Source organism: Globicephala melas, chromosome 2, assembly GCF_963455315.2.
Source record: "Globicephala melas chromosome 2, mGloMel1.2, whole genome shotgun sequence".
NCBI classification, from domain to species: Eukaryota; Metazoa; Chordata; class Mammalia; order Artiodactyla; family Delphinidae; genus Globicephala; species Globicephala melas.
The window spans coordinates 172092645-172118470 of record NC_083315.2 but is presented as its reverse complement, the minus strand read 5'-3'; the positions used below and the strand labels follow the sequence as shown (position 1 = coordinate 172118470).

Here is a 25826-nt window from a genome sequence, read left to right as displayed (position 1 = left end):
TTGGCCCCCAGGGTCCAGAAGGAGAACATCTGCTTCTGGGCTGCAAACCCAGGGGCTGCTAAGGCTTGGAGCCCCACCTCGTGCCCGTAACAAACAAAGGCGTCATTTCAGAACTGATTTTATTTGGGTAACTGACTGAAGGAGTCTCATTTGTAACCAAGATGGAATTCACAGTATGTTGTTACATTCACACTTAAAAAATATATCTCTATGTACAGGAATTTGCAAATTGATGTAAACATACATTACTTCCAAGTACATTTCTCCCCTTCTTCCTGGAGGAAAAAGAATAGAGCCATCCAGCAAGTCAACCCCTTCAAAATAACTTAAACGCAAAGGATGTAAGTATCTCTAAATCAAAAATGTGGTTCAATTGACCTACACGTGTCATGGGAGAGAACATCATGGAATGACAGCAATGACAACAGCTTGACTTCAGATGGAACCGGACTATTTAAAATGGAGTTTCCAGGAAAAATAGGCACTGATTTCTAGAAGGAAATTCACTCCTTACTGAAGCTATTTATTGAGCCAATATGGCTGGTTAACATTCTCACTAGTGTAAAGTAACTCAGCGCAGGACTCGCGGACGACGCTGGTTGAGACCAAACGCACAGTCGGGTCACAACCGGCTCTGCCTGGGCTCCAGTGAGAGCTGCTGTCCCCACTCCCCAGATGTGGAGGACCACCCCAATTTCACCTTGGGGGTCCGGTCCATTTCTTCCCATACTACAACTGTGTAGCATTATACAAGGTACCCTGCGGCTTACCCACTTAAACTACTTTTAAAGTTAATTAGAAAAACTTTTCTTTAAAAAACAAAGGAAGAAAGAAGGGCGCCAGGTTACCTCATCCAGGCTGCCCGCCCCAGCCCCCCGACTGGAGGCATGCCAGGTGGCGGGATGGGTGGGGGCACAGGCGGCTGCCCTCCAGGGGGCACAGCTGGAGGCGGGTAGCTAGCCGGTGGCAGGCCCAGGCCTGGAGGAGGGTGAGGGGGCACTGCGTGGGTGGGCGGCATGCGGGGGGGTGGCGGCGGGAAATTGGGGTTGTAGGTGGGCGGGGGGGGCGGGTAGCCAGGGGCGGGGGGAGGGATGGCGGGTGGCGGGAAGGAGGCTGGCGGCGGTGGCACGGGCGGCGGGGGCGGGTTCGGGGGGTAGACGTGGGGGTGATAGGGCAGGTGAGCCGGCGGGCCGTAGGCGGGGGGCAGAGCCCCGTAGGAGGGGCCCTCGGTCTTCATCATGGACTGGAGGCTCTGGTAGCCCTCTCCGGACATGTAGGAGCTGCTGGTAGACATGCCGGTGATGTAGCTGGAGGGCGGCGGGGGCGGGGGCCGGTGCGGCAGTGGTGGAGGCTGGTGCACCGGGGCCGGGTGGGCCGGAGGGGGGATCTGGACTTTGGGGAGGTCGCCGGCTTCCACGGGGCCTGGCGGCTCAGCCTCGCCCAAGGCGGCTGCAAGGGGTGGCTTCCGGTCTGCAGAAGGGAGACAGGCCACTGCCAGCTCTGGAACGGCTCCCGGCAGGGCGCCCCTGGGGGCTGCGCGTGTAGGGGGGGATGCACCAACTCCCTCGGGGCAGGGAAGCCCCCCCGCAACCCCAACAGCTCACGGCCACCCCGGGGGTTCCTGGCCCTGTCACAGCACCGTGGGCCGTCTTCCAGAGGAGCGGCAAGCAGCTGTCACCTTTGTGGCCAGACAGCACAGCCTGCGCCCGTGTCCCGAAGCCAGCGGCTCATGTGCTGTCACGCAGGCCCTGCACCTCACCTCCAGCCACTCTGGGTGTTCCCTCCCCGCTCCCCAGCGCACCAGGCACGGGCAGTCCCGGGGGCGCATGGAGTCCCTTCCGCCCAGACCCCCAGCCCTCTTTCTAGTACAAACGTGCGCGGGGCCCCTTCTTTCTGCCCGTCTTGCCTCCAGAGGCTGTGAGCCCAGGGCCAGGATGCAGCACCGTCTGCGGGCGGCACTGGCATTTGGCAGGACGCCTGAGAGGTGGTCACACGAGTGACGTGGCGTTAAACACACGCCGGGACGGCCTCTGACACCCCAACGACCCACGTGAGCGGCATTCTGGCCCGTGCCCTGTGTGGCGGGGGCACCGCTCCCCGCCCCGGCTCCCTGGCGGCCAGCAGCTGACTGGAAGAGCTGAAGCCCCCAGAAGCTCGGAAGTCGCTGGAGTATCTCCCACCTTCTGGCACACACACCCTAACTCCTGCCTTCTCTAGTTGGACACTTCACCTTCCAAAGTGTCGCCACAGCTGAAGAATGAAAGTTCTTTACAACCTTTCTCCTCTATTTTTAATGCCGCTGAGGAAGCGTCCCAGTTCACTGTGTGCCTGTGAAGGCCTTTTCACTCTATTCTCCACATGACTCCATGAACAACTGCTTACTCTCCAAAGGGTACTGAGGAGACGCCCTGCCAACGGGAAGCCGACGCGAGAGCCTGGAGTCTAAGGTCGACAGCGATCTGCCCAGATCTCGACAATGTTCCTAAGTTGCAGGGCTTTGTTTTCCTAAAACTGATTCTAAAGTCATTTATCCTCCACCATTTCTGGATGCGAGAGGTCAGAGAATATTCAGATATACTTAGAATTCACATCCTCAAGCTATCTGGTTGTAAAAAAACCAATTTTTTGAAAAATCCTAGGTCATTAACGTCTCTAAATTTCTGAAGTTCTTCTATAAATCCTCCCCAGGATTTCCCAAGTGTGCCCTTCAAAAAGGCAGCGAGAAAAGCTGGCCCTCCCAGCTGCCTGCAGGCAACACTTACCTGGAGGTGGATGGGCTGGAGGCAATGGAGGGTGAGGGGGCTCAATTTTGGGAATTTTAGGTGGTGGTGGTTCTGAAAAGAAAAAGTAGATTAAAAAGCTACTCTTCATATACAGTAAGTATGTCAGAGAGAGCGAGAGAGGAGAAAAAGAAAAATGCACTGTTAAGGAATTTTCTGGGGGAAAAGGCTGATATGACCAAGGCTTGAAGGGAAGCTGAGGAAGGCACCAGCTAAACCATCCTTTTAAAAGAACAAAACAAATGAAACAAATACATCCCCCCTCCAGCTCCTGCCACCCCACGCCTCTCACCTCCTTCCAAAAGTAAAAACCCTCTCGCTTCTTACAGTCCGCCAGCCCATTTTCCACCTCTGCCCAACTTCCTCCTGACCACTTAAGACGAGCCCTCCAATGACATGAGAGCAGCAGACTGCATCTCAGTTACCAAGGGGTACCCGTCAGGGTCCTCACTAACACACAGAGCACCGAGAAAGGCCCCAAGTGCTCCCAGGAGAAGCCGGCACCTTTTATCTCTTGCCTAGGCACACTTAAGTTTGTTTTCTCTCTCACAAATGTTTACTCCTAGTTATAGCAGCACACCTGAACTGGCGTCGGTAGAGACCTGGAGGCTGGCGAATGGACAGAAAAGCAAGGTCGTTGGGACCGCTTGGGGCAGAGGACAGAGCCCATCCTTTAGGGTTGAGCGGCTGCATGTAACCAGCATCCTCACTGACAATCCTAAGTCGCCAAGACAGGCTACGCCACATCCAGCACCTTCCGTTTGTGACGGTACAGGGTGCGCGCACACTACCAGAAAAGAATGCCATCTTTTCGCTTGTATGGTTTGGTTCTTTCTTCCTGAAACTCACTTTATTCTGGCTCGTACGCTGCTCTGCTCTGCTTCTGCTCTGGCACTGCTCAATGTTCTTGGCTTCCTGTGTCCCAGACACAGGCTGGGTTCAAGGTCCAGGGACATCCCTCTCTCTATTCTCTTCCTCAGAGACCAAATCCCCCGTCTCTAGGCAGAGGAGCTGCAGATCTATGCCTCTGCCTTCCATCTCTCCTCCCAAACCGTGGAGCAGGCTCCTGGGCCCTGTCCCGAGACCGAGCAGCCCACCCCTCTCACGCAGGCGCCCCCCTCCAGCCCCTCCCACAGACGGCTGAGCTGAGGTCATCTAGGTCAGTGCTGTCCGACAGAAATATAAGGAGAGCCACACAGGCAATTTTACATCTTCTAGTAGCCACGCTGAAAAGTACAAAGAGGTGAAATTAATTTTAATACGGTCTTTGATTCAACCTGGTATTATCAAGAATTTTGTCATCTTAATGTGGAATCAATGTAGAATTTTATTAATGAGATTTTTAATGTTCTTTTCTCTAACTCTTAGAGATCCGTGTGTCTTCTGCACTGAGGGCACGTGGTGTTTTTGGAGTAGGCCACATGTCAAGCGCTCACCAGCCCTCTGCAACCCAGAGCACAGTGGGGTCCTGCTTCCAGGCCCCAAGGCACCCCCGACACCACGTCTCACTCTGGGGCTTGCAGGCTCCTCCCCATTCCCCACCCTCTTGCCATTACTGCTGCCAGGGGAACTCTCTCTACAGTGAACTCAGACCGTGCCATTCTCCTGCTCAAACGCCTCCACTGGCTCCCCTGCCTATGCAGAATCCACCCTCCACCAGGCGGGCGCTACCACCTGCTTCTAGCACATTTTCAGTCCTAGCAAAAGCTACTCCTTTTTAACCCTTCACAGTCCAGTAAGACTCCCCTCTCTGTTATCTCCCAAATTCTCCACCCCACTGTTCACTCTGCTCCTCTGCCTGAAGGCTCCACCCTGTCAGCCCTTGTTGCTCAAGGCAAGTCCCCCTCCAAGGCCACCCGGGCTCCTTTCTGCCTCTTGAAGACACAGCGCCAGCTCAGCTGACCCAACATCCATGCGGCACGGAGTGCAGCCCCCTCTTCTGTGTCTCGCACTTACTGTTTGCCCATCTGGAGCTAAAAAAACTCCCCTGTAATGAACTCATCATCCCCACAAAGATCCTGAGAAAAAGGAGCTTTACTGTAACTTGAAGATCTCACAATAGTTCAATAAATAATTCACTGGGTTCCTACCCTGGAACTAAGTGACAGAGAAACAGAAATGAGTAAACATGGTCTGTGCCAGCACAGGGTTCAGTACTACAGGCTGACCCGGAGACAAAACACTTCTGGTTTTCTCCTCTGTGATCTTTCAGGTTTTGCTCACACTTTGTTAGTTTCCAATACAGAAACAAGTTAATCAACTCTGGGCTCCACAAATATGGGGGAAAAAACGTGTTTAAAAGAAGCCTGCCCCCGTAAGCAGCAGGGCAGCACGCCTACTGCGGCTCCGATCCTTTCTACCCATCGCTCTGCTGCTTGGTGCTCAGTCTGGGGGTGCCCGGGGCCCTTCACTCTGTCGACTGTGGTGGGCTTAACTAACCTCCAAAAATAAATGTTGCTGCAGCAGTTCGCCTACTTTCCTAATTATATTTTGATATACAGTCGGCCCTTCGCATCCGTGGACAGGGAGGGTGGACTACGAAACCCAAGCATCTGCGAGTTCTGGCATCCAAGGCGGGTCCTAGAGCCAATTCCCCGTGGATACCGAGGGATGACTTACGTTACCAAGCACATTTTTATTGCCACTAATTTTTTTTTTTCTGTATTGATACTGTTAAAGTACAATCCAAAAATATACAGTCAGGGAATACACAGAGAAGACAACGCAGCTAGCGTAAAGTTTTTGATGGGCTCTAACGTTAAATTTTAAGGCCAATCTAAATCTGAAAGGAAACAACTTTTGACTAAGAATTTAAAGTCTTGATAAACAACATATAAAACTAAAAAACGAAACACAAGAACATAAAATTACCTGATGCTTTGCTCTCTTCTTTGGGAGAAACAACCTGTTACAAAAGAAAATACACAACTGTTAACCAAGGCCCTAGATGCAGTGAGGAAAAACTGATTATTCAGGCACTGAACAGAATCATAGCCAGAACGTGGACTCAGACAAAAATTAATTTTGGCTTGAACTTGCAGAGGAAACCATGGCACCTAACAGATCATTTCTGCCTCCTTCCTCTTCCCCTTTCAAATCAGACAGCAGGCAGAATTACTAACTTTTCTGACTAGTGAGTTCTGAGCACTAAGTTTCATGCCCTCCATCGAGCTGTCTTAACCGTGGTGAGGGTGCTTGCTGACCGCCCCTATCCCGTGGGGCTTCCTTGGGGTCTGTGTCACAACGTACGGCTTCCTCCACTGGCGCGGCTGCTACCATGGGGAGAAACTTTTACAAGTTTAAAGACATGGGAGACACCTATTCCGGCAGTCAGTGTGCAGATGTGGAAACTACACCCGGGCACGTTTTGGGGCCCTGACACAGGCAGCAGCAGCTGGAGGAGGACAGAGCCGTCCTGGCCTCAAAAGGTACCTCTCCTCTGACCACGCCAGCTGTCAGGCTGCCTGTGGCCATACAGGCAGACAGGGAGGTGGATCGTGTCACTCCCTGCTTTTGGTGTTCCGTGTGCTGCCTCAGGGGAACACACACAGGTGGGGTGTTGCCACAGGAAGCCGGACGCACCCAGTGCCAACCTGGCGCACTCACCACGGCGCGCTTCGCCTGCCGGGGGGGACTAGGCTGCGGGGACGGTTTCTTGGGCTGCTGGGCCGGTGGTGGTGGCTGCGGCTGGGCTGGCTGCTGCGAGTCCTTCTGCGGGGGCTGGGGCAGCTCAGAGCCTTGAGCCGGCTGTGACTGTGGCACTTGTGGTGCTTGCGGTGTGGGCTGGAGAGGTGGGGGCTGCTGCAGCTGATGGGGTGTGTGATGAGGCATCTGTTGTTTCCCTTGTGAGTAAAGATCCAGGATTTGGTGGCAGATGTCTAAATGATAGGAAACAATTACATTTGCCACAAATTGATATTTTAAATAAAATTCTACCTAGAAAAAAACATACTCCCATTTCCCTTGCAGGTGCGATTCCCCTACAAGGGCCAATATGTGGCTGTCATATTTGTAATTCACCAATCCCTGGTGTGCACAGCACTGGTGTGCATTTTTAGTTCACCAAAACTATGTGTTTGGATAGAATGAACATTACATTAGAGAATTTAATTAAAGAATAGTTTGCATGGACTTGTTTGGGAGAATCCATTCTCGGGACTCATTCTTCCTCACAGGGAAGAATGATCTAATGTGGAACACCCTGCAGAAAGCTCAGCACGCCCTGTACCTTCCAAAACATCCACAGGGACGTCTTGCACAAACTGCTCCCACCATCTCCGGTACATGGGTTTGGAGGTCCATTCCTGTATTTCAAATTTGCACAAACGTCCCGCAAGATACATCACTGCCACTGCTATGATCTCTGGTTCCCACTGTAGTGACAAGGTCGTGCAGAGACTAGTTCAACAAGAAAAAGAGGTGACTTGACTCGGATGAGCAAACGTTTATGATTAACCCAATGCATGGAGATTAGATGCCATATCTAAATGTCAGTTTGCTTATTTTTCCCTATACATGATCAAATAAAGTATTATAAAGAAGCAAGTTTTTAGTCTTCTAAATGTACCGAGATAAGTTACTTTAACTATAGCTACTAATTTGTTCCTTAAAAAATCAGAATTCCAGCACATTCAAAAGTTGCTATGTTGGGCTTCCCTGGTGGCGCAGTGGTTGAGAGTCCGCCTGCCAATGCAGGGGACGCGGGTTTGTGCCCCGGTCCAGGAAGATCCCACATGCCACGGAGTGGCTGGGCCCATGAGCCATGGCCGCTGGGCCTGTGCGTCCGGAGCCTGTGCTCCGCAACGGGAGAGGTCACAACAGTGAGAGGCCCGCGTACCGCAAAAAAAAAAAAAAAAATTGCTATGTCATGAAATACAAATGAAAATGCTTAAGTTCTTCAAACAGCTGGAACCCTAGCACTGAACCATCTCCTTACATGATGGCAACTCGCGGGCATTCTGTTCCCTATCCAGCACCTCCTTAGATCTCTCAGCTCCAAGAACATCAAGGCTCTAAAACCACTACAAGGAAGTATAAAGTTGCAAATATATAGTTTGCAATTTTGCAAAATGAAATGGATTTAAGTATATACTTGTCAAAATTCTCTGGTGTATTGTTTAGGACTTATGTTTCAAACCGGTGATAAGATGTCAGCATCCTATACCACCGTGATGTGGCAGGGTATCCCCTCTGCCGGGAAGCAGGTGACCTGGACTTTAACTCCAAGTCTGCCGTTAACTGGCTCCTTAAGCTGGGGCAAGTCATTTTCCTGACTACAAAATAAGGGGTTTGGATTAGATGACACGTAAAGTCCCTACCTATTTTAAAACACCATAATTAAACCAACATTTGAACCCATGTACCTGTCGTTTACGAATGTCCAAGCCATTTGAACCAACTTTTGAATTTTGTTTTTATCACCTAGAAACGGGGAAGAAAAGGCAAATTAGTAATAGAAAGGAAAAAAAAAAAAGAAGAATGAATGAGAAGCAACAAGTACTTATTTAAAGCCTACTGTGTGCTTAGCACCACCCTCAATACACAGCAAAGAGCTTCGGCCTGGGAAACAAGGACAAATGAGCAGGCCCAAGTCCCACCTCTGTTCTCTTTCTGCATGACCTACACTGAACCACCATTTATGGGAAACCTGGCTCCAAGCCTGATTTTATTAGGCTATTTAAAAAATCCTTACTCATTTTCCTGCCTCATATCACTTGGCAACTGGATGACAGAATCTGTTTATACATAAAAGGAAACAGCGTTAACAGCTATAATATTGAATTGTCTGGCAAGCTATGGCCTAGGTACTTCACACACTGAACTTTCTGCTGTCCTCTTTTGAGAAGCGTAATCTGAGTATCATCAAATTATTATAAAGATCTGATTTCAGAATGAAAAAGTTCTCTTAACTTTTTTTTGTTACCTTTGAGCTGTTTCGCATACTTGAGTAGGAATTGGTACGGATGTTCCACCTGTAAATCAAACTTTATGGTCTGTAGTAAGATTCTCTCCAGAACCATTACTTCTTCCTAAAAATGAAATAACAAATGTTGAGACAGTAATTTCAATCACACGTCAGAAACAGCATTAAAAAAGTGAGCTTTCCTTTTATTCTCTCTTCAAGTTATATTTTAGCAACTATTTTTCATTCCTTTTCTCCTCTCTCCCACTCAGGCCTTTAACATGCTCACAGACAATGATAAATTCTGAAAAGAACTAAAAGTAGGAAGACAAAACAATCAGTTAATTTTTAAAACCTACTTGAAACAAAGTAAACATTCTTAGAAATGTTATTATTTTCCATACAGATGAGCCCCCTTTACAAAATAGACCTTTACTTTACAGATACTTTAGTTTCCTTCCAGACCTCCATTAAAAAAATGCAATCTTCCAGGCATTTACATTGAAAATTTTAAGCAAGAAAGATTATGACAGTGGCAGCTTCATGCAAACCTGGACAGTGAATTTTGTGTGTGTGTGTCTGTGTGTGTGTGAGAGAGAGAGAGAGAGAGAGAGAGAAAGAGAGAGAGAATGGGGGAACATCATTTTTGTGTTTTAATCATTCATCTACCTGAAACAAGGTATCCCAATGTCATTTACTAAGTAAATTATCATTTTCTCTTCTATTAAGCCACATCCTGAACTGTCTATACACACACACACACGTGCGCATACACACACAATCTTTTCTGTTCACTGCTCTGTTTGTCTACTTCTGTACCAGGATCAGAGATTTAACAGTTGGAAGGGACAGTTCAATGATTATTCCTCTTTTAAAAACCTTTCTTGTTTTAGCCATGTTCCCCCCACCACCTGCATTTTAATATCATTTTATTTAGTATCATTCTAGGAAAAATGAAAGCTACTGATGTTCTGATCGGGAACTCACTGAATTTACAGAATAATTTAGGGAAATGGGCATTTTAAACTACACTGAATCTTCTATCAAAAATTTATTTATGAAAATCTTCTTTTCAGTCCTTCAGTAGTTTTAAAGCCTCCCCGCCCCAACGTGGTTTCCACAAATTTATTGTAAGGTTTATTCCTGGATATATTATTTTACTGCTGCTACTGTAAATGGAATCTCTTCTTTTATTATGCTTTCTAGTGTCCATAAACAACTTCTTGAATTCAACCTCTGTAGAGCCTGACTGTCCGAGCACTTATAATTTTACTTGATTGTAAAATACAATTAAGATGCTCTGTGTGGCAAGAACAATTACAATCACTTGTTTGAGTCGAAGAAGAAAGGGCCTTGGAGAGACTGACAATCTCATCATTAACAGCTGCATAAACCCGTTAACTCTGGGAAGAGAAGCCACGTAGATAACTGGCTTTCAGGTTAAAGTATGGCACCACACTTCACAGAATGTAGAGATGATTCTACCATGAGTGTTATTCCAAATGGCAGGGCAAGGTGAATGTCTTTCCACCCTTGTTTCCCAAGTGTTCTCTCAGGAAAGCGTCTTAAAATCTTAAGGTTTTCACACAGTATCAAAAAAAATCCCACTATCACTGTCCCCCCACCCCACTTTTGTTACCACCTGTTTTCCAGAAGTTTCAACATATCCCTTAAATTTAGAAACAATCTTTTACCAAGTGTCCAGACTGTAGCCCATATAGTATTACGAGACAGCCCAAGGCCTGGCCTCCCTTTGTGTTTCAAATACTCAATTAATGGAATAATTATAGGTCTGTGTGCCAACATGATTCCTCAGGGAACTTTCCCTCAGCCCCACACTTCCTGTCTGGAGCACCTGTCTAGGTTCCCAGATCGAATGCCCTCACCGCACCTTTCAATAACTTTTATAGCATTTATCACAACTCATAATCAGGTAGCTGGCTATCTGAATATTTGATTAAAATCTGTCCTACCACTCGACTGTAAAATCCATGAGAGCAAAAGCCAGGCCTGCTTTGCCACCTGTTCATGTCTAGTGCCTAATGCAGAGCCTGGAACAAATATTTGTTGAACACACGAGAAATTAATGTAACAGGGAGAAACCACAGAGTTAGGGCAAAGCTAAGTAAGACAAAAAAGTTGCACATAATTCAGGACCGTACTTTTTCTAATTGTTTACATTGCCGCCTCCCCCCAAACTTCCCTCCTCTCCTCTCCGGCGAGGAAAATGTCTTCCACAATGTCCTCACCGCTCCCAGATCCTGGGTTCCTTCCTTTGGCCCCGACACCCAGTCATGCCTGGGGAGACTGCACATGAGAGAGGGGAGGGCAGGCTGCAAAGCCCCTCTGCCCACCTGAGTCAGGCTGGCCTGGCTTAAAAGCCTCATTAGCATGGCTGTTGCCCTCTTCCTGACTTCTGGGCCCTGGAGCTGCAGAACTTCTGCCTCACTGTGCCTGGCCGGGATCTCGGTTTCCTGATGTGTTGGTACAGTGGGTAAAGGCTGAAAGCAGAAGGGGACTCCTCCAAAGGCGTCCTGGACAGAACACGCCAGCTGCTGCCACGTGCCCTTGCCCTGCGGTGCTTCCAGATCTTTGCGACTCCTTCTGCGTAACCACAGCTCATCAGCCACAAGGTCCCTCTGCCCCTGTGACCAAGACCTGACTAAAGCACAACACATTCCTACAACTGTCTCCCTGCTGTGTGAAAATCAAAAACCCACAGGCACTGGAAACATTATCTGATGCTACGTTACTTTTATAAAAGTACATTTTTGACCACTGTTAGTATGAATTCCTCATGGGCTCACATTTTTATAAACAGGTGAATGGATTTATAAAATAAGTTCAAGGGACAGAGTTATCCACACTGACATTACTTACAAATCACGACCACAGTATGTGCAAAAGCATTCTGGGCCTGTTACCTCCTGGAAGGCACACACGTTGCAGACACACACACAGATTCTGCTGGGTGGGGGAGGCCGACTACCGTGGGAGGCAGTACCAGCTGACTAGGAAAAACAGGGCTATGGACGTGCTGAACGGCATCGTCTGGCTTAGTTTTGCTTTAACTGTGATTCTGAGTTTCTCCCCACATCCTTAGTTTGTCATTTATTCAACAAGTACCTGTTGAATGCCTACTCTATCTAGCCACTGCACTAGGTATCAGGCAAAACAGACAGGGTCTTAGCTCTCACAGATCTACAGTTGAGAAGAGGAATGTTCTTTGTGTGATTATCTGGTTAAAATCTATCCAATTGTGAGCTGTGATAAACATTATGAAGGCTAATTCGCAAGTGCTATAAGGGTTACAATGGGGGGACCTTGACAAGAACAGGGGAGGAGGAAAGCTGCCACCGACCCGAAAGTGGTCTCTTTAGAACATAATAAAATCATGTATACAATTATTTTACCATCATTTCCTGACATTAGCAGGGGTTGTGGGGAAGGGACAGGATGGATAGTATATCAACCTGGGTGTCTGCAAATGTTAATACCTTCCACCACTCTTGGGAAGCAAAAGACACACAGCACACGTAGACACACTTGTACATCCAGCATCTGTACATTCTGTCTTCCCAGAAGCCAGCTGGAGATGAACCCAAGAAGCCAAACTGCTTCTGGGCCTAGGAGTGCTAAGGGCCACGAGAGGACTTTGCTCACACATGTTCTATGTGCTACTGCCCCTAACGGGCTCACAACCCAGCATGGCACATTAGCAGATGCTACCTAAGTGTAGGCTACGTTATCTTCCCTCCTTTCTCACAGAAGCAAGGAAGAATACCTTCTGCATAAGTCCTCTTAGGGACACAGGGGACTGGCAGATACAGGGCCACGGCCGTTGTCAACACAGGGAACTCTATCATAATGCTGTTGTGAGGAATCAAGGCCTGAAGGCAGGAAGTTATGACTCTTACCTTTGGGTCATCTCCAAACTGGCCAAATTGTACATCATTTAATAAACTCCGAGCTGTTTTGATGATATCTTTACATTTTTTTGGTGTTTCTTCTACTTTCCCAGCCAGAAAGAGACAACAAGCTCCTGTCACCTAAAAGGGAGACAAAAGCTCCTGAGACCCTGTTATCAAAGCTCACACAGAACAGAAAAAGCATTTTGGGCCTTCACAACAAACTGGGCTCCCTCACTCTCCTGCCAGCTTCTTTCTCATTTGCAAACACCTGGACACTCTAAAATCTTGAAGGAAATGTCACATACAAATATTCCACCCGCCCCGCCATTTGGCTTCATAAATTATTTTAAATTTAGTTTTCTGAATAAAATGTCATGTAAACAAAGTAGCCACCAGAAAGGGAAAAAAGTCACAGAAACAAATTTTCTTTTCACATTGCAATCTTAAAGACACTGACTCCCTGACTGGTGCACCCAAACGCATGTCCTCTGGAATTCGCCTCTGCACCACTGCCCACGCTTTCTTTTTCCTTCCTCACGCTGCCTGGCTCCTGGTCCAGTTCCTACTCCACTGCGATCTTCTCACCGCTCTACCTTCAGCTTTTCTTTGCCCGCTCGCTCCAGTCTCTCCTACATGCCCCTCCCTTCACAGAATCCTGACCACGTTAGACATCAGTGAGATCCTGTGCCGGGGTACAAAGCGGATCCTGACACGGTCTCCTTCCCCTAGAACGTCACAAATTAATGAGGAAGATGTGTACAAAACTAAGTAAAATCTTAGCAAAAGGAAGACCCCCAGCAGACTAACTTCCTGATACATCTAATTCTTCTTCTTCATGAAACCCTTCCATCACTTCAGTTTACCTACTGAAGCCACAGTTCCCTAGTCTGGCATTCAAGGCCCACTATGGTCTGGTTCAGTCTACCTGGCACCCAGGGTCCCAGCATGCCCTTCCCGCCGACAGGCCTCCTGGCTGCCGCGCAGGCCTCCGCCAGGCCTTGGCTCACGCTGCTTTCTGTCGGACTGCTGCTCTGTCCCATCTCAGCACGGGTAAGTCCTACTTACAGTCAAGGCTTAACCCAGTGCTGGCACCTCCTCCCCAGAATTTTCCTCGATCCCTCTATGACGTAGTTAATCTCTCCCTCGAATGCTACAGCCTTCCTTCTGTACCTCTCCTATGGCCTCACTCTCTACAGTGTGTTTTGTACCTGTCATACCATCTACCCTGGACTGAAAGCTACTTGAGGCAGACTCTCCCACAGAGCATAAGACAGTCCATGTCTTAAGGAGTAACTGAAGAATAACGGATATGGTATAAAGAACTTATGCAGTCTTGGCCTTTGTTGGCTCTCAACTGTAAGGCCAATTTTATCTTGGGAAAAGTAACAAGGAAGCAAATTTTCACACTAAGTACAATATGATTATGGTTCATATTGGACTAAATAACAAACTTAAAAATACTTTAATACAGTTAATTGGGAAAAAAACAAATTTTAGGCTGTTTTTGTTTATATATAATATGTACCATACAAAAATAAATACTTTCTGGAAAATAAAATAGAAAGAGAGACTACAATCTGTCCACTAAACTGTGTGGAAATAATAACATGTGATAGAAAATTATAATAAAATTCAAACACTTACATATCTTGGGAATTGCTTGAAGGAATGAAACATATAGAAGCGATGAAAATAAATTATTCCAGTTGCCAGGGTATCATAGTGTCTGTTGTTCTGGTTAAGGGTTTTGGCCAAGAATTTTTACAGGTTACGTCTTAGTTAAATGTGGAAAAAACAATAAAGACAAACAATAACAACAAGAGCAGTGGGAAAGCAAACACTATCAGTGGCAAAGCAGGCGAATGGGAATCTCCGGGTGTCGGAATTCTGGTACAAGCTGAAGTCTATGCTTTAGTAAGGCAGGGCTTCACTATCCTTTAGAAATACTTCAACTGAGGTCACTGGGTGCTATTTTCCATCCTGGTGGCCACCTGCTCAAAGGCTAATTCTACACATTTAAATGATAAAAAGGAAATAGAAAATCCCTGAAGAGCCAAGCAAATCTGAAGCAACATTTAAATAAGAAAGCTAATTAAGAGCTGCTTTAGTCAGGGATGCTACTTGGTCTTTTGTCTATAGCATTTAATTTAATTTGTGGTGCTGGTGGGGAGTCTGTCTATCACAGGTCCCAGAATCAGGATACAGTCCCAAACGTGTGCCCACATCAAAGATGAACCGAGCCCCTTCTCGGCGGTAGCGGGCCTCAGTGGCCGGATCGAGTCCTTCTAGTTGAGAGGGTGTATGAGCCAAGTCTTTTTTATCCCAGTACCAACATGGTTTTGTGTGGTCCAGGTTTGCTGAGGTTACTGAAGGGCTTGAATTTTCCTTATTCTCCTTCATTTATTGAAGTAGACTTGTTCTTTCCAACAGACTTTCTGAAAATGTTAGAATCCTAAAAGAAAGAGAAGAAGCAGTAATGTTGGAAAGGGATACCTCACGTTAAATAATCCCAATCATTATAAACAGTCTACGATCACAGATTTGTACTTGATAAAAATTTTTCAATAGAAGAAGCACTACTGATTGGTAGTTAGAAGCCCAGGCGTACCTCCAAACACAAATTTAATACTTAAGTGACTCACAGTACGATAAATCCCAAATTTCATTGCTTAAAAGGAGGAGCTTTTCTGTCTCATTTCCTTCTGCCTTTTTTCACTAGGCCCACCTCCCTTATGCTGGTCTAGATTCTGTTCTTCAGTAAAACCCAGGTTGGTCCTAACCCCCCCAAAAGATTTATCCTCCAAAATTATCCATTTCTTCCATCCAGCATCCAGTCAAAATTTTCCCTTTTTTAGTTTACTTGATTTCATTTAGGTATTTTCACTTAGAAAAGCCACCAGACTGCATGAATTCATATCTGCACAAGCCACTGAACTGAGCAATGTAGATCGGGTGTGGGTGTAGTGATCTGGGGAGAAAGGATGGAGGGAGGTAGTCCACAAGGGAAAGAAGGAGTTCCTTTAAATTTTTCTTGCTTTCTCATCCTCTTCTCTTTCATTCAGAATGAAGAGATTCTCTAAAAGCTGTATGCTGAGAAAAGAAAACAAAAAATAAGGACTCTCACCTAGAGGCCATTATAATATGGAAATTGTTTGTAAACTGGATCAGAGAATAGACATTTTCATACAGGGCAGCAAAAGGGTTCTAAAAGAGGTAGCTAGAACCGGGTTGGTCTGGTTCAGCAAGAAAATAGCAGTTCGGCAGCCAGGCTCTGGGCCAGGGCCATCAGTTAATCTGGAAGCCTAACTTCTCCTGTGTGCTGCCTCATTTCTGGTGGGAAAGGTGACATGGAGGGCTGACCGCTCTTCTCCTTGCACCTGGGAGCTCTAAAGAGAAACGTTCCCTCCAACAGGAAGAATTAAGTACTACCTGGAGAAAAGTAATCTTCTTGAACTAATTTACACTCTGTGTGACTGAACTGGGCAACGGGTGGGGGCTGGGGGAGACCGGTTAACTAAAGCCTCAGTATGTATGAAGAGTTCCCAATCAGATGCTCAGTAAGAGTATGAAGAGCTGGGAGTTAGATGTCATACTAGATATATTTTCTCACCTATCAGATTGGCAAAAAGTCCAAAAGTTTGACAATATACTCTGTTGGCAAGGCCAGGGAGAAGCAGGTAATCTCTTACGTCGCTGGTGGGAGTACAAAGCAGAGCCACTCTCACAGAGATTCGGAATTTGGCAATATCCAACAAAATTACACACACATTTGCTCCTGGATTTAGCAATTCCACTTCTAAGTATTTACTCTGACAATAAGATCACAATTATGAAACAACAAGCGCACAAGATCATTCAAAGTATTGTTTATAACAGCAAAAACTGTAAACAACGTGAAAGTCCATTGGGGCACTGGTTGAATAATATGGTACATTAACACAAATGCGTACCATGTAGCTATTAAAAAAGACTGAGAAAGATCTGTAAGTACTTGTATAAAGAAATTTCCAGGATCAGCAAGGTGCAGGAAAGCATACACAGCTATGTTAGTATCTAAGTAAGAAAAGCGGGGAAATACTAAGTAGAAATATCTATTCTTTTTTTCTTTTTTTTTGTGGTACGCAGGCCTCTCACTGTTGTGGCCTCTCCCGTTGCAGAGCACAGGCTCTGGACGCGCAGGCTCAGCGGCCATGGCTCACGGGCCCAGCCGCTCCGCGGCATGTGGGATCTTCCCGGACCGGGTCACGAACCCATGTCCCCTGCATCGGCAGGCACACTCTCAACCACTGTGCCACCAGGGAAGCCCCACAACTGAGTTTTGATAAATTTAATAATTCCTGGCAAATTTACATCTTGTTAGTTTTGGTCTGTAATTTCAGCCTTTAAGAACTCTTGAATCCTGAGTGCCATCTAACATACTGGCTAAGTATCACTACAGGTTTTGAGTGCATTTATTAATTTGAGAAGCATGCCTCATATATTTAAAGTTGGTAATAAAAAAAAAAGTGCTAACCAGAGTAAGGGCAAGGCCAGAGCCCTGCAACTTATCGCTAAAGACCTCTCTTCAGGTTGACATCAACCCATTAATCAGCATTTGGGGTTTGGTAATTTGAACGGACATATATCCATCTAACTAGACCTTACCCAGTATACTTCTCTCTTGTGTCTATTAGGATAGGAAGAGGGATTATGTTCAGTGCCCTAAGGAAATCTAAATAGACTCATGTCTAGCAATCCCCCATCCACCACCAGTCTAGTAAACTTATAACAAAAGAAAACATGATTTGTGTCACCTGGTTTTCTTAAACTGAAGCTCTGTTGGTTTGAGGGTGTGAGCCCTTTTTCCCAAGTACTTAGAAGCTCTCTTCTTGTTGTCCCAACAAGACTCTAAAACAGATTACTAATAAGCTCTAGCATCCAAAGCCACCCAATTGCTCTCTGCAAAAACTGACACATTTATCAGACTCCAGTCTTCTATCATTAACTGCACTTTTAAGATTCCTCAAAACCTATGAACAATAATTTCACAATCTTATCTGCATGTATTTTGGTATATCATTTATTTGACCCTGAAAATAGAATTAGATGTAATCCAATTAGATATTCTTTATAATCTCCTCAATTACCTTGAACTTAATCCTTCTTGATTTTGTCTTGACCTAGTTTTAGAGACAACAAAACATTTTTCCTTCTAGATACTTAGCAAACTCTCATTGCTTTCAAATATAATCTCCTGAAACGAACAATTTATTTTGTAAGCCAAAACTATGACCATTGTTTTTCTTTATGACGTTCAATTTTAGAAATGGCATTTAAGAGTTAATGATCTCATTAGCAAGTAAAATGTTTCTTTATTGCTTGTTGGTGTAAACTACGTTTTCAAAATGGAATGTTTAACATGCTTTATACAAGAATCAACTAATGTTTCTCAACAAAGCATCAAAAGATAATCAAAGGGAGACAAAAGTAAAAAAAAACAAAACTAAAATTAGACACCAACGGTAGTCACTCTGAAAAAACAAAGCAATCCTGGATAACTATTACATTCATAGTCAAGATTATTTAACAAGCAGGCATCTAAGAACACTAAGAATCTTAACCAAATGTCTATCAATACCGCAACTATTACCATCATCCATCCATTCATTCAGCAATGAAGACAGTTTACTATCTGTCAGGCAGTGCTCTAGGTGCTGAGGATATAAAGCTCCTTCGTGGAGCTTTCATTCTAGCAACATCATTCATACAAACCTTAACCAGCGCCAGAATTGCAAGGCAGTGTGCTAGGTATCTTTAACGATACACAAGAGATACACAAGCATTATCAAGTTTACCTTAAAAACATAAAACAGGCCATCTTCAACTAAATGCTGTGAGAAGCCGTTCCTAACGTCAGAAGATTTAGCGAAAGCTCCGTTTGACTGGCAAGCCAAATTTCGGGAGCGCTACCGACCATGCTTTGTGCGGGGAATAGTCTGAGAGCTTTTAGATATCCTCTTGCCTTACGCCTCAACCTTCTAAAGAACAATTCCTCTGGTAACAAACCAAACAACCCAGGAGAGGGTCGGTAAGCGTGATGTGTCGGCAAAAACGAAACTAACCGCGGAAGTGCCTTTTCCTCATTCCTAGTCCCACCCTTATTACACGGGTCTTCAGATTCCGAAGTCAGAGTACCCCAGATGTGGAACGATACCCAAAGTCTCAGGCGTTACCAAGGTTGGGACCAACACACTGCGAAATAACCGGAAAGACGTGGGTAGTCTTCGGTTGGACCGCTGAGTGTGTGCGCGCCTAAGACCCCTGCCCTTTCTCCTCACCTTCCAGAAAGTCCCCGAACCCTAACCGCCCTTCATTGGAGCGTCGCAACCTGCTCTACGGTCCGCGCCGGCCTCCCTGACCCGCTCCTGCGCCTCAGACCCTCTCCCGGAACGCGTCTCGCGGCCCCGCTGTCGCCCGCTAACTTCGATCTGCACCCGGGGGGTAGCGGAGGGAGGCGGAAGCCGGAAAGAGAGACTCCGCCAGCGGATGGAGGCAGGTGGCCATACCCTAATCCGACCTCCAGGTACGCGGGACTTGAGTGGCGCTGCCCGCGGTCCGTCGGTCACTCACCCCTCGCCTCAGGCAAGCCCCTTAGCAACGTCTCTCCTTGTTGACTGCGGCCATCTTGGACGTGGAATGTCGGGAAATCTACGTCATCGCGCTGCGTCCGGGACTAGAAATAAGCGACCGGAGGGACGCCTGTCAACCAATGAGAAGAAAGTAGAGCTCTCAAACGTGGAACGAGCCGCCAGTCTTCTCCTGGCCCCTCCCCGCGGGTCAGCGGTCGCTGCGTCAGGGAGGAAGAGCCCACCAGAGGGCCCATCCCGTCGGAGAGACGGAATTCGGGAGCAACCGAACCTGCTAACGGAACTTGGGCGCGAGAGGCGGGGCTCGGGGTGCCGGTCTTCCAATTAACGCTCGGGCATGGGCTCAGCCCAGCCAATTATGGCCCGGAACCTGGCGGGGGCCGAGCAGGCCGCTCTGGCCCCGGAGCCCGCCGGCCCAATGGCTGGGCAGGAACCCGAGCGGAACGGTCGGGGGGCGGTGGGGCGGTGCCGCGCCCATGCGACTGAACCGCGGGCCAATGGGCGGCGGCGGCGGTGGCTCGGGGGCGGGGCCTGGGGCGGGCGGAACCGGGTTGGGCCGCGGCGGCGGGGCCGTCTCAGGCAGCGGTCCCGCCCCCGCCTGTCCGGCCGCAACCGCCGCCGCCACCGCCTGGGGCTTGGTTGAGGTGGACTGTGGGTCCCGGCGGAGTGTGGCGCCGCCGCCGCTGCGCGAAGGGGCAAGCGGGCAGGTGAGTGCCGGCGGCGGCCCCTCCGCGCGCGTGGCCCGCGGGGCAGACTCGCGTCGCAACCCCCCCCCCACCGCCCAGAGTGCTGCGAGGCTGCCCCCAACCCCGGCCGGCGCCCCTCGGCCGTGGTCCGGCCCGCGCCCCGCCGGCCGCTCTGGGCCTAGGGTGCAGGGGTCGGGGTGCGCCCTGGGGCCCGGCGGGCAAGGCTGGGTGCCGGGGGCCCGGCGAGGTCGGAGGGCGCCGCACGGTCTCTGCCCTCCGGCCTTCCTGGGGCGGGGGCGCGCTCACCGCTGCCCAGCGTCCCTTCCCGGCGGCCGTAGCTCCGTTCCCCGCTCTGCCCGCCCAGAGGTGGCAGCAGGTGCAGGAAGCGCCCGGCCCCTCGGCACCCACCGGGTGGGGCCGGGGTCGGTCCCTCTCGCTTTCGTCGGCTCGGCTCTGCGTGGGGCTGGCTCGCGCACCCGTTTCCTTCCTCTCTCCCTCCCTCCCTCCCGTCGTCACTCGGCTGCTTAGGCGAGGACGGTGTGGCTCTCATGTTCCTCTCTCCAAACCTCAGGTGCCCTCGGGGGTGCTCGGGGACTAGTCCCTGCTTCTCTCCCTCAATTTCCAGTTATAAAAACAGTCGTTGAAAATAGGTCATGTTTCTTCCCACGCGCCCTGGCCATCTTCCCCACGCTCCGTGCCCTACTAGGGAGAAGAATTCAGTGCTTTGGAGTTTGTCATTCCAGCATCAAACTCTTCCTCCTCGTGGCTCCAGCCTGGCGATGCAACTGTGTATCCTCTATCCCCAGTGTCTACTCGGAGGTGGGGGGGGGGTGGGCGGGGGAGGAGTCGATTAGCGTTGGGCGCCACTTGCGGCGGGGGAGGGGGGGGCTTACCCCTGCCGTGTGTTGACTGGTGTAGGATCACTTGGGATCCTAAATGAAGGAGGTGACGTTTTGCATTTCCAAATGAAGGAGGTGATGTTTGGAAAGAAAAAATCCTTTTTAAAGCATGTTGACAGGTGAATTTTGCCTTTAAGAGCCTCCGAAGAGTTAACCCTTTAGTGATGGATCTGCACAGAGCTTGATTGTGGTGTGGTTACAACAGCTGTATGCGTTCGGCAGAACTGGCAGAACTGGACACTGAGAAGTTTGAATTTTGCCGTGTGTAGATGATAACCTCTTCCTCCCCGATTTTTTTCTCCAAAATGACCCTACTGCTATTTCAAAACTGAAGGAACCAGAAATAATTTTGGAAAGGTTTTTCTTACCATTTTAAGTGAATGAATTTAACTTAAGAATATAGCAAAATAAATGCAGCTTTCCTCTGTACCCTTAAAATTTGGCAAGACTTACTTGAACCCTGATATATTGTGTCCATACAGAGTCTACTATGTATGCAGTCTCATCTTAGCACATTAGTTGCTGGGGCTGCTGTGACTGATAGTTTGGAAAAGTTCCAGCATTTTAAGGAGTTTTTCTCGGGCCTAGGATAGTAATTTGAAAAGCCAAGTTCTCAGAGAGCCGCAGAACAGCTTGTTATTGGGCCCCAACGGCCTGTGTTTTCCTTCTGCTACCCCTTCCTGTCTGCCCTCTCTTATATATATTCAAAGTTGTAACTTAATGTCTGAAATGAAACTCTAGTCTGAACGAGTAAAATGGTTGCTGCTTCTTATCTCTTCTCCAGTGATCCCTGGGATAGGAATGGTGTTGGACTCGCAGATTAAAACATTTATGTCTACGTGTGCTGTAGAAATGAAAGTTTCTGTTCAGTTCTGTTGATAGGAGTGCAATAAGATTGTCAGGAAGAAAGTAACACTTGCTGAACACTTAGGCCCCGTTTTCAGTGACGATTAAACCTTTGCTTTAGAAGCCACTGGAAACTGAGAGAGCTGTGAAGGTTGTACTGAAATAGTTTTCCATTCTAAAGTTCAACCCCTGGAAAACTGTTTTGTTCTGAGAGCTCTGATAATTGGTCACAACCGTTTCCTTAAAACTTGTCGCTCTCATGATCCAGAAGAGAATGGCAAAGGAGATGACAGCTGGAGGAGAGTATCTACAGTACGCTGGAGTCTGCTCGCAGTAAATATTTAGCAGATAATCATTGAATTCAATGGGAACCAGGTACCTACTCTGTGGCGCGTGGAATTTTAGTAAAAATATGAATGAAAACCTTACCTCCTGGCTCAGGGTTTCTCTTTCTTTTTACTAGATGTCAGTTTAGTTTGAAGCTTTCCAAATCTCTCAAAATGTTTGAATTACATAGTCTCCTTTTTTCTTATCACTAATCTGCAGTAGCTTTTAGAAATGTAACTAATAATACTGTATCTTTTTTGGTGTAGTTTGATGAATATCTATCACTGGGAGGTTTTTTTTATCTTTAGAAACTGGTTTGTCTTCTCTGGCTTCTGTGAGGAGTAGGGAGGAAGAGTTTCAAGTGTGTTTTCTCTTCGTGTACCTCAGTCCTGGGAGTGGGACCTAGATTTTGTTCCCGCACAAAGGAAATGGAGTCATTTATTACTATGGCATTAAACACTTTTAACAGAATAGTGAAGAGTGAATATATCTTTATTCTTATGGTACTTTGGAATTTGCTTGTGGCCAGTTAATTTGTTTTCTCAATGAACAAGAATTATATTTGGGCCCATTAATTTATCAGAAAGAATATTTTGATTTGCTGTGCATCCTTTTTTTCTTGCTACAGTTGAAGAAGTGTTTATCTTGGATATCAGTTCATTCTGAGTCATATTAAGGGGGTCAGATTAAGGATTCCTTGGCTTTTAAATTTTTCTGGTTTTCACTTTTGTTGCATATACAAGTGTACCTTACTTGACAAAATTGACTTCTGTACGTTGGATTTCCTTATGTCATCTCATTTTCCTACTCATAAAATTGGAGATTGTTAAATAGTTTGATCTGCATATATAATTTACATAATATTTATTCTCAAAGTAAAAATAAATTTCTAACAAAATATTAATACACTTATTTTATTACAAAGGAGTTGAGACTTGTTTTTTTTTTCAAGTCATTTTAATAGTCTTATGGGGAAAAAGTTGATTAACAGAATAGAATCCTTTTTGTTGTTAAATTCATTCAGTAACTCAAGCCAGAGATTAGCTGTGTAGACTCCATTTCCATTTGGGAGTTTCTTCTAGGTTTAGAAGTAAACAGATCGTAAAACCAGAGGTACAAACACAGCTATTGACAATTTTCAACTGAAATATATTTGAATGGAAGAAAAATGATTCCAAATGATTATAAAATTCAAATACCAATGTTAAGACTTTGAACATTTTTTTATTCAAGTCCTTTCCAAGTAGAAGTTAATTAATAATCAAGATAAGTCCAAACACTCTTGACTGGCAATGGAAGACAAGTCCAGCTCTGAAGTTAAGATTTTGAAAGGGAGCTGAGTGATACTGATTACCAAGCCAGAGTAAAATTTTAACTTCTTACATGTGTAGGCTGAATAATGGGGGTACAGAGGGACGGGGGGCAGAGGGACAGGGCAGGAAAAAGTGCTTTCACTATTTTTTAGAAGGACTAAAAAATTGTCTAGAGAATTAGATAAGCAGGTGTCTACATAGAACTCTTAATAAGTATGCAGTATTTTAGCCTTATTACCTATCTACCATCCTGAATTTCACTTTCTCCTTTGTTTACGATACAGTTCATTAGAACATAACAAGGCCTAAAAATTCTATGACCAAACCTTTAAGGTTTCAATCTCAGAAAATAGGCCTGACTCTTCAGTATCAATAGTTTTCTGTTAAGCACAGTTAAGAGAAAGTAAGGGTTAGTGTTGAAAAATACTCATGAAAGTTGCCTTTATCATAAAATTTGGAAGTTTTGTTCATGTCCCAAATTTAAGCTGAGGCCACTCCTTTGTATTTGGACAAGGCCAGCATAATGACTCTATAGTTTTAAAAGGCCAAAGGGGTAAAAGCTTTACATGGTATGTTTTACAACTGCAAAGGAATACTGTTATTTAGAATTTCAGAGATAATGAACCTTCAGAGCCTCTCTAAGGGGGTTGGTTTTGCACTGAATCCATGAAATACCATTGGGCATCTGTGACGTTTGACATCGAGCTGTGCTGATGAGGCTGTGCTACTAGCTGTCTGTCATGCTGCATAAATTTATTAACCTCACTAAACTTCAGCTTTCTCATCTGTAAAGTGGGCATAATATCTTTCTTTGTCTAGTGTGTAAAATGCTTACCTCAGTTCCTGATATAGGAAATATGCCTGATGATGCAGTTATGATGAAGACGGTCATGTTGGGGGCCTGCCCCAGGGCACACACAGGTTCAACAGCCCAGAAACAAACAACGTGACAGCATGAATAATTTGCATTTAGGTTCCAAAACTCAGTTGTTTAATGTAGCACATGTATCTGGCTGAAGGTCAGTTTACGTAACAAAGGGTGTAGTTGGTTACCACCTTATCCTCAAGACTGTGGGACCACGTCTCACTTATCCCTGCATTTCATTTTAGATACTCAAGAAATGTGCACTGAATGCAAGCATGAATTCACTCATTCACTTGGCTGGTAGAAAAGTAAGGCAGTGTTAGCTATACCGATCTTCCTGGAGTTATGATGGGGTTACATCCTGATAGCGTGTTGAAAATACCATTGTCGAAAATGCATTTAACATACCTAATGTACCAAACATCACAGCTTAGCCTAGCCGACCTTAAAAGCGCTCAGAACACTTCATTTGCCTACAGTTGCGCAAAATCATCTAACACAAAGCCTGTTTTGTAATAAAGTGCTGAATATCTCATGTTATTTTTTGAACACTGTACCGAAAGTGAAAAACAGAATGGCTGTCTGTTCAGAAGGGTTGTAAGTGTGTTCGTTGTTTACGCTCATGCTCCGTGTAACTGGCGGGGAGCTGAGGCTTGCCGCCACTGCCCAGCATCACCAGAGGGTATCACACTGCATATCACTAGCCTGGGAAAAGATAAAAATTCAAGGTTTCTACTGAATGTGTATGCGCTTGCACCGTCTGTATTAAAGTTGAAGTATCTGAACGTGAACCACAGTAAGTTGGGGACTCATCTCCTTGGGTTGAATTTGGCAGTGGAGAGCAAAGCACTTTGATAACCATACCTGCTACATAATATTAGATATCTTTATTTTAAAGATGTTCAGGCTTGAGGGTTAACACAGGTAGCCCCAGAGGGCTCTTCCAAACCTGATGTTCCACAATTCTAGAATCTAGAATCCTTATGGGAGGAATGTGGGTGGTTTGAAAGTAATTTCTTGACAGATTATAGCTAGCTGTTCCTTCACCCTTAACATTTTTCTTTTAGAAAGCTATAATAGGAAATGGTTATTCATGATACTGAATGATTCTTTGCTTTATGAAGAGTTTGTTTTGCAACTTCCTTTAAATAGGAGCCTCATTTTAAGTGTATTTACAACTTAATTCAATAGCAGTTTAAAACTAAGACTATTATGTATTGAAAAGTCAATCAAAGATGGTTTAAGTGTCTCTAAAATTATCATGTGTATTAGTGGAAATATAGCAAAAACATTGTAGAGAGCAAGTTTAAATCTCAAGTTTGTGTATATCTGTATCTATCTACGTATCTATCTATATATGTATATATGACAGCCCAGATTGTTCTGTATAAAGATTGAAATTTTAATTACATGCAGCTTATAGGTCTACATTCATCTTGGTATGTATGTAGCTACTGAGTTGAAATTAATTCCATCATCTCGCCTGTCTGCTTGCCCTGACTTCTTGGTACTTTTGAGCTGTGACACATCAGTGTCTCCTTTGATAGAGATTGGAATGATGAGTGCTAGTTAGCCACTTGAACCTGTATAAGTTAGTAAGGCTTGACCCTGTTACTAGATCCTGCTACTGTGCAAAGAGAGGTGTTTCCAGTATTTCAGTTAACATGGTAC

At 46.1% G+C, this 25826-nt stretch overlaps 2 protein-coding genes across 4 annotated transcripts in view; one reads left to right on the top strand and one right to left on the bottom strand.

Annotated features, from left to right (window-relative positions):
* Positions 1-105: 105 nt before the first annotated feature.
* On the bottom strand, positions 106-19430 carry CCNK (cyclin K). Of its 3 annotated transcripts, none has more exons than XM_060295265.2 (11): positions 19139-19430; positions 14797-15045; positions 14238-14319; positions 12600-12731; positions 8704-8809; positions 8144-8201; positions 7009-7178; positions 6387-6658; positions 5652-5685; positions 2763-2834; positions 106-1470 (listed from the first exon to the last, which is right to left on the bottom strand). In XM_060295265.2, exons 2-11 carry the CDS (start codon positions 14991-14993, stop codon positions 845-847), a joined length of 1749 nt encoding a protein of 582 aa, XP_060151248.1. In that variant the 5' UTR covers positions 14994-15045; positions 19139-19430; the 3' UTR covers positions 106-844. The 3 variants fall into 3 exon arrangements, with proteins under 3 accessions (XP_060151248.1, XP_030739256.1, XP_060151249.1); XM_030883396.3 differs by having other exon boundaries at positions 19203-19428; XM_060295266.2 differs by lacking the exon at positions 19139-19430 and adding an exon at positions 15529-15678.
* Positions 19431-19763: 333 nt separating this feature from the next.
* Positions 19764-25826, top strand: part of SETD3 (SET domain containing 3, actin N3(tau)-histidine methyltransferase) — a 69486-nt gene continuing 63423 nt past the window's right edge. The window contains exon 1 of the mRNA XM_030883394.2: positions 19764-19926. The gene's annotated coding sequence lies outside the window, so the exon portion shown is untranslated. The remainder of the gene's footprint in view (positions 19927-25826) is intronic.

Bases quoted from the DNA above. Each gene is read 5' to 3' on its own strand.
- CCNK (XM_060295265.2), bottom strand. From the start codon at position 14,993: ATGAAGGAGAATAAGGAAAATTCAAGCCCTTCAGTAACCTCAGCAAAC. The intron at 6,659-7,008 runs GTACAGGGCGTG...CCTATCATTTAG, and splicing joins CCCTGTGGATGTTTTGGAAG to ACATCTGCCACCAAATCCTG. The intron at 5,686-6,386 runs GTGAGTGCGCCA...CTTTTGTAACAG, and splicing joins GGCAGGCGAAGCGCGCCGTG to GTTGTTTCTCCCAAAGAAGA.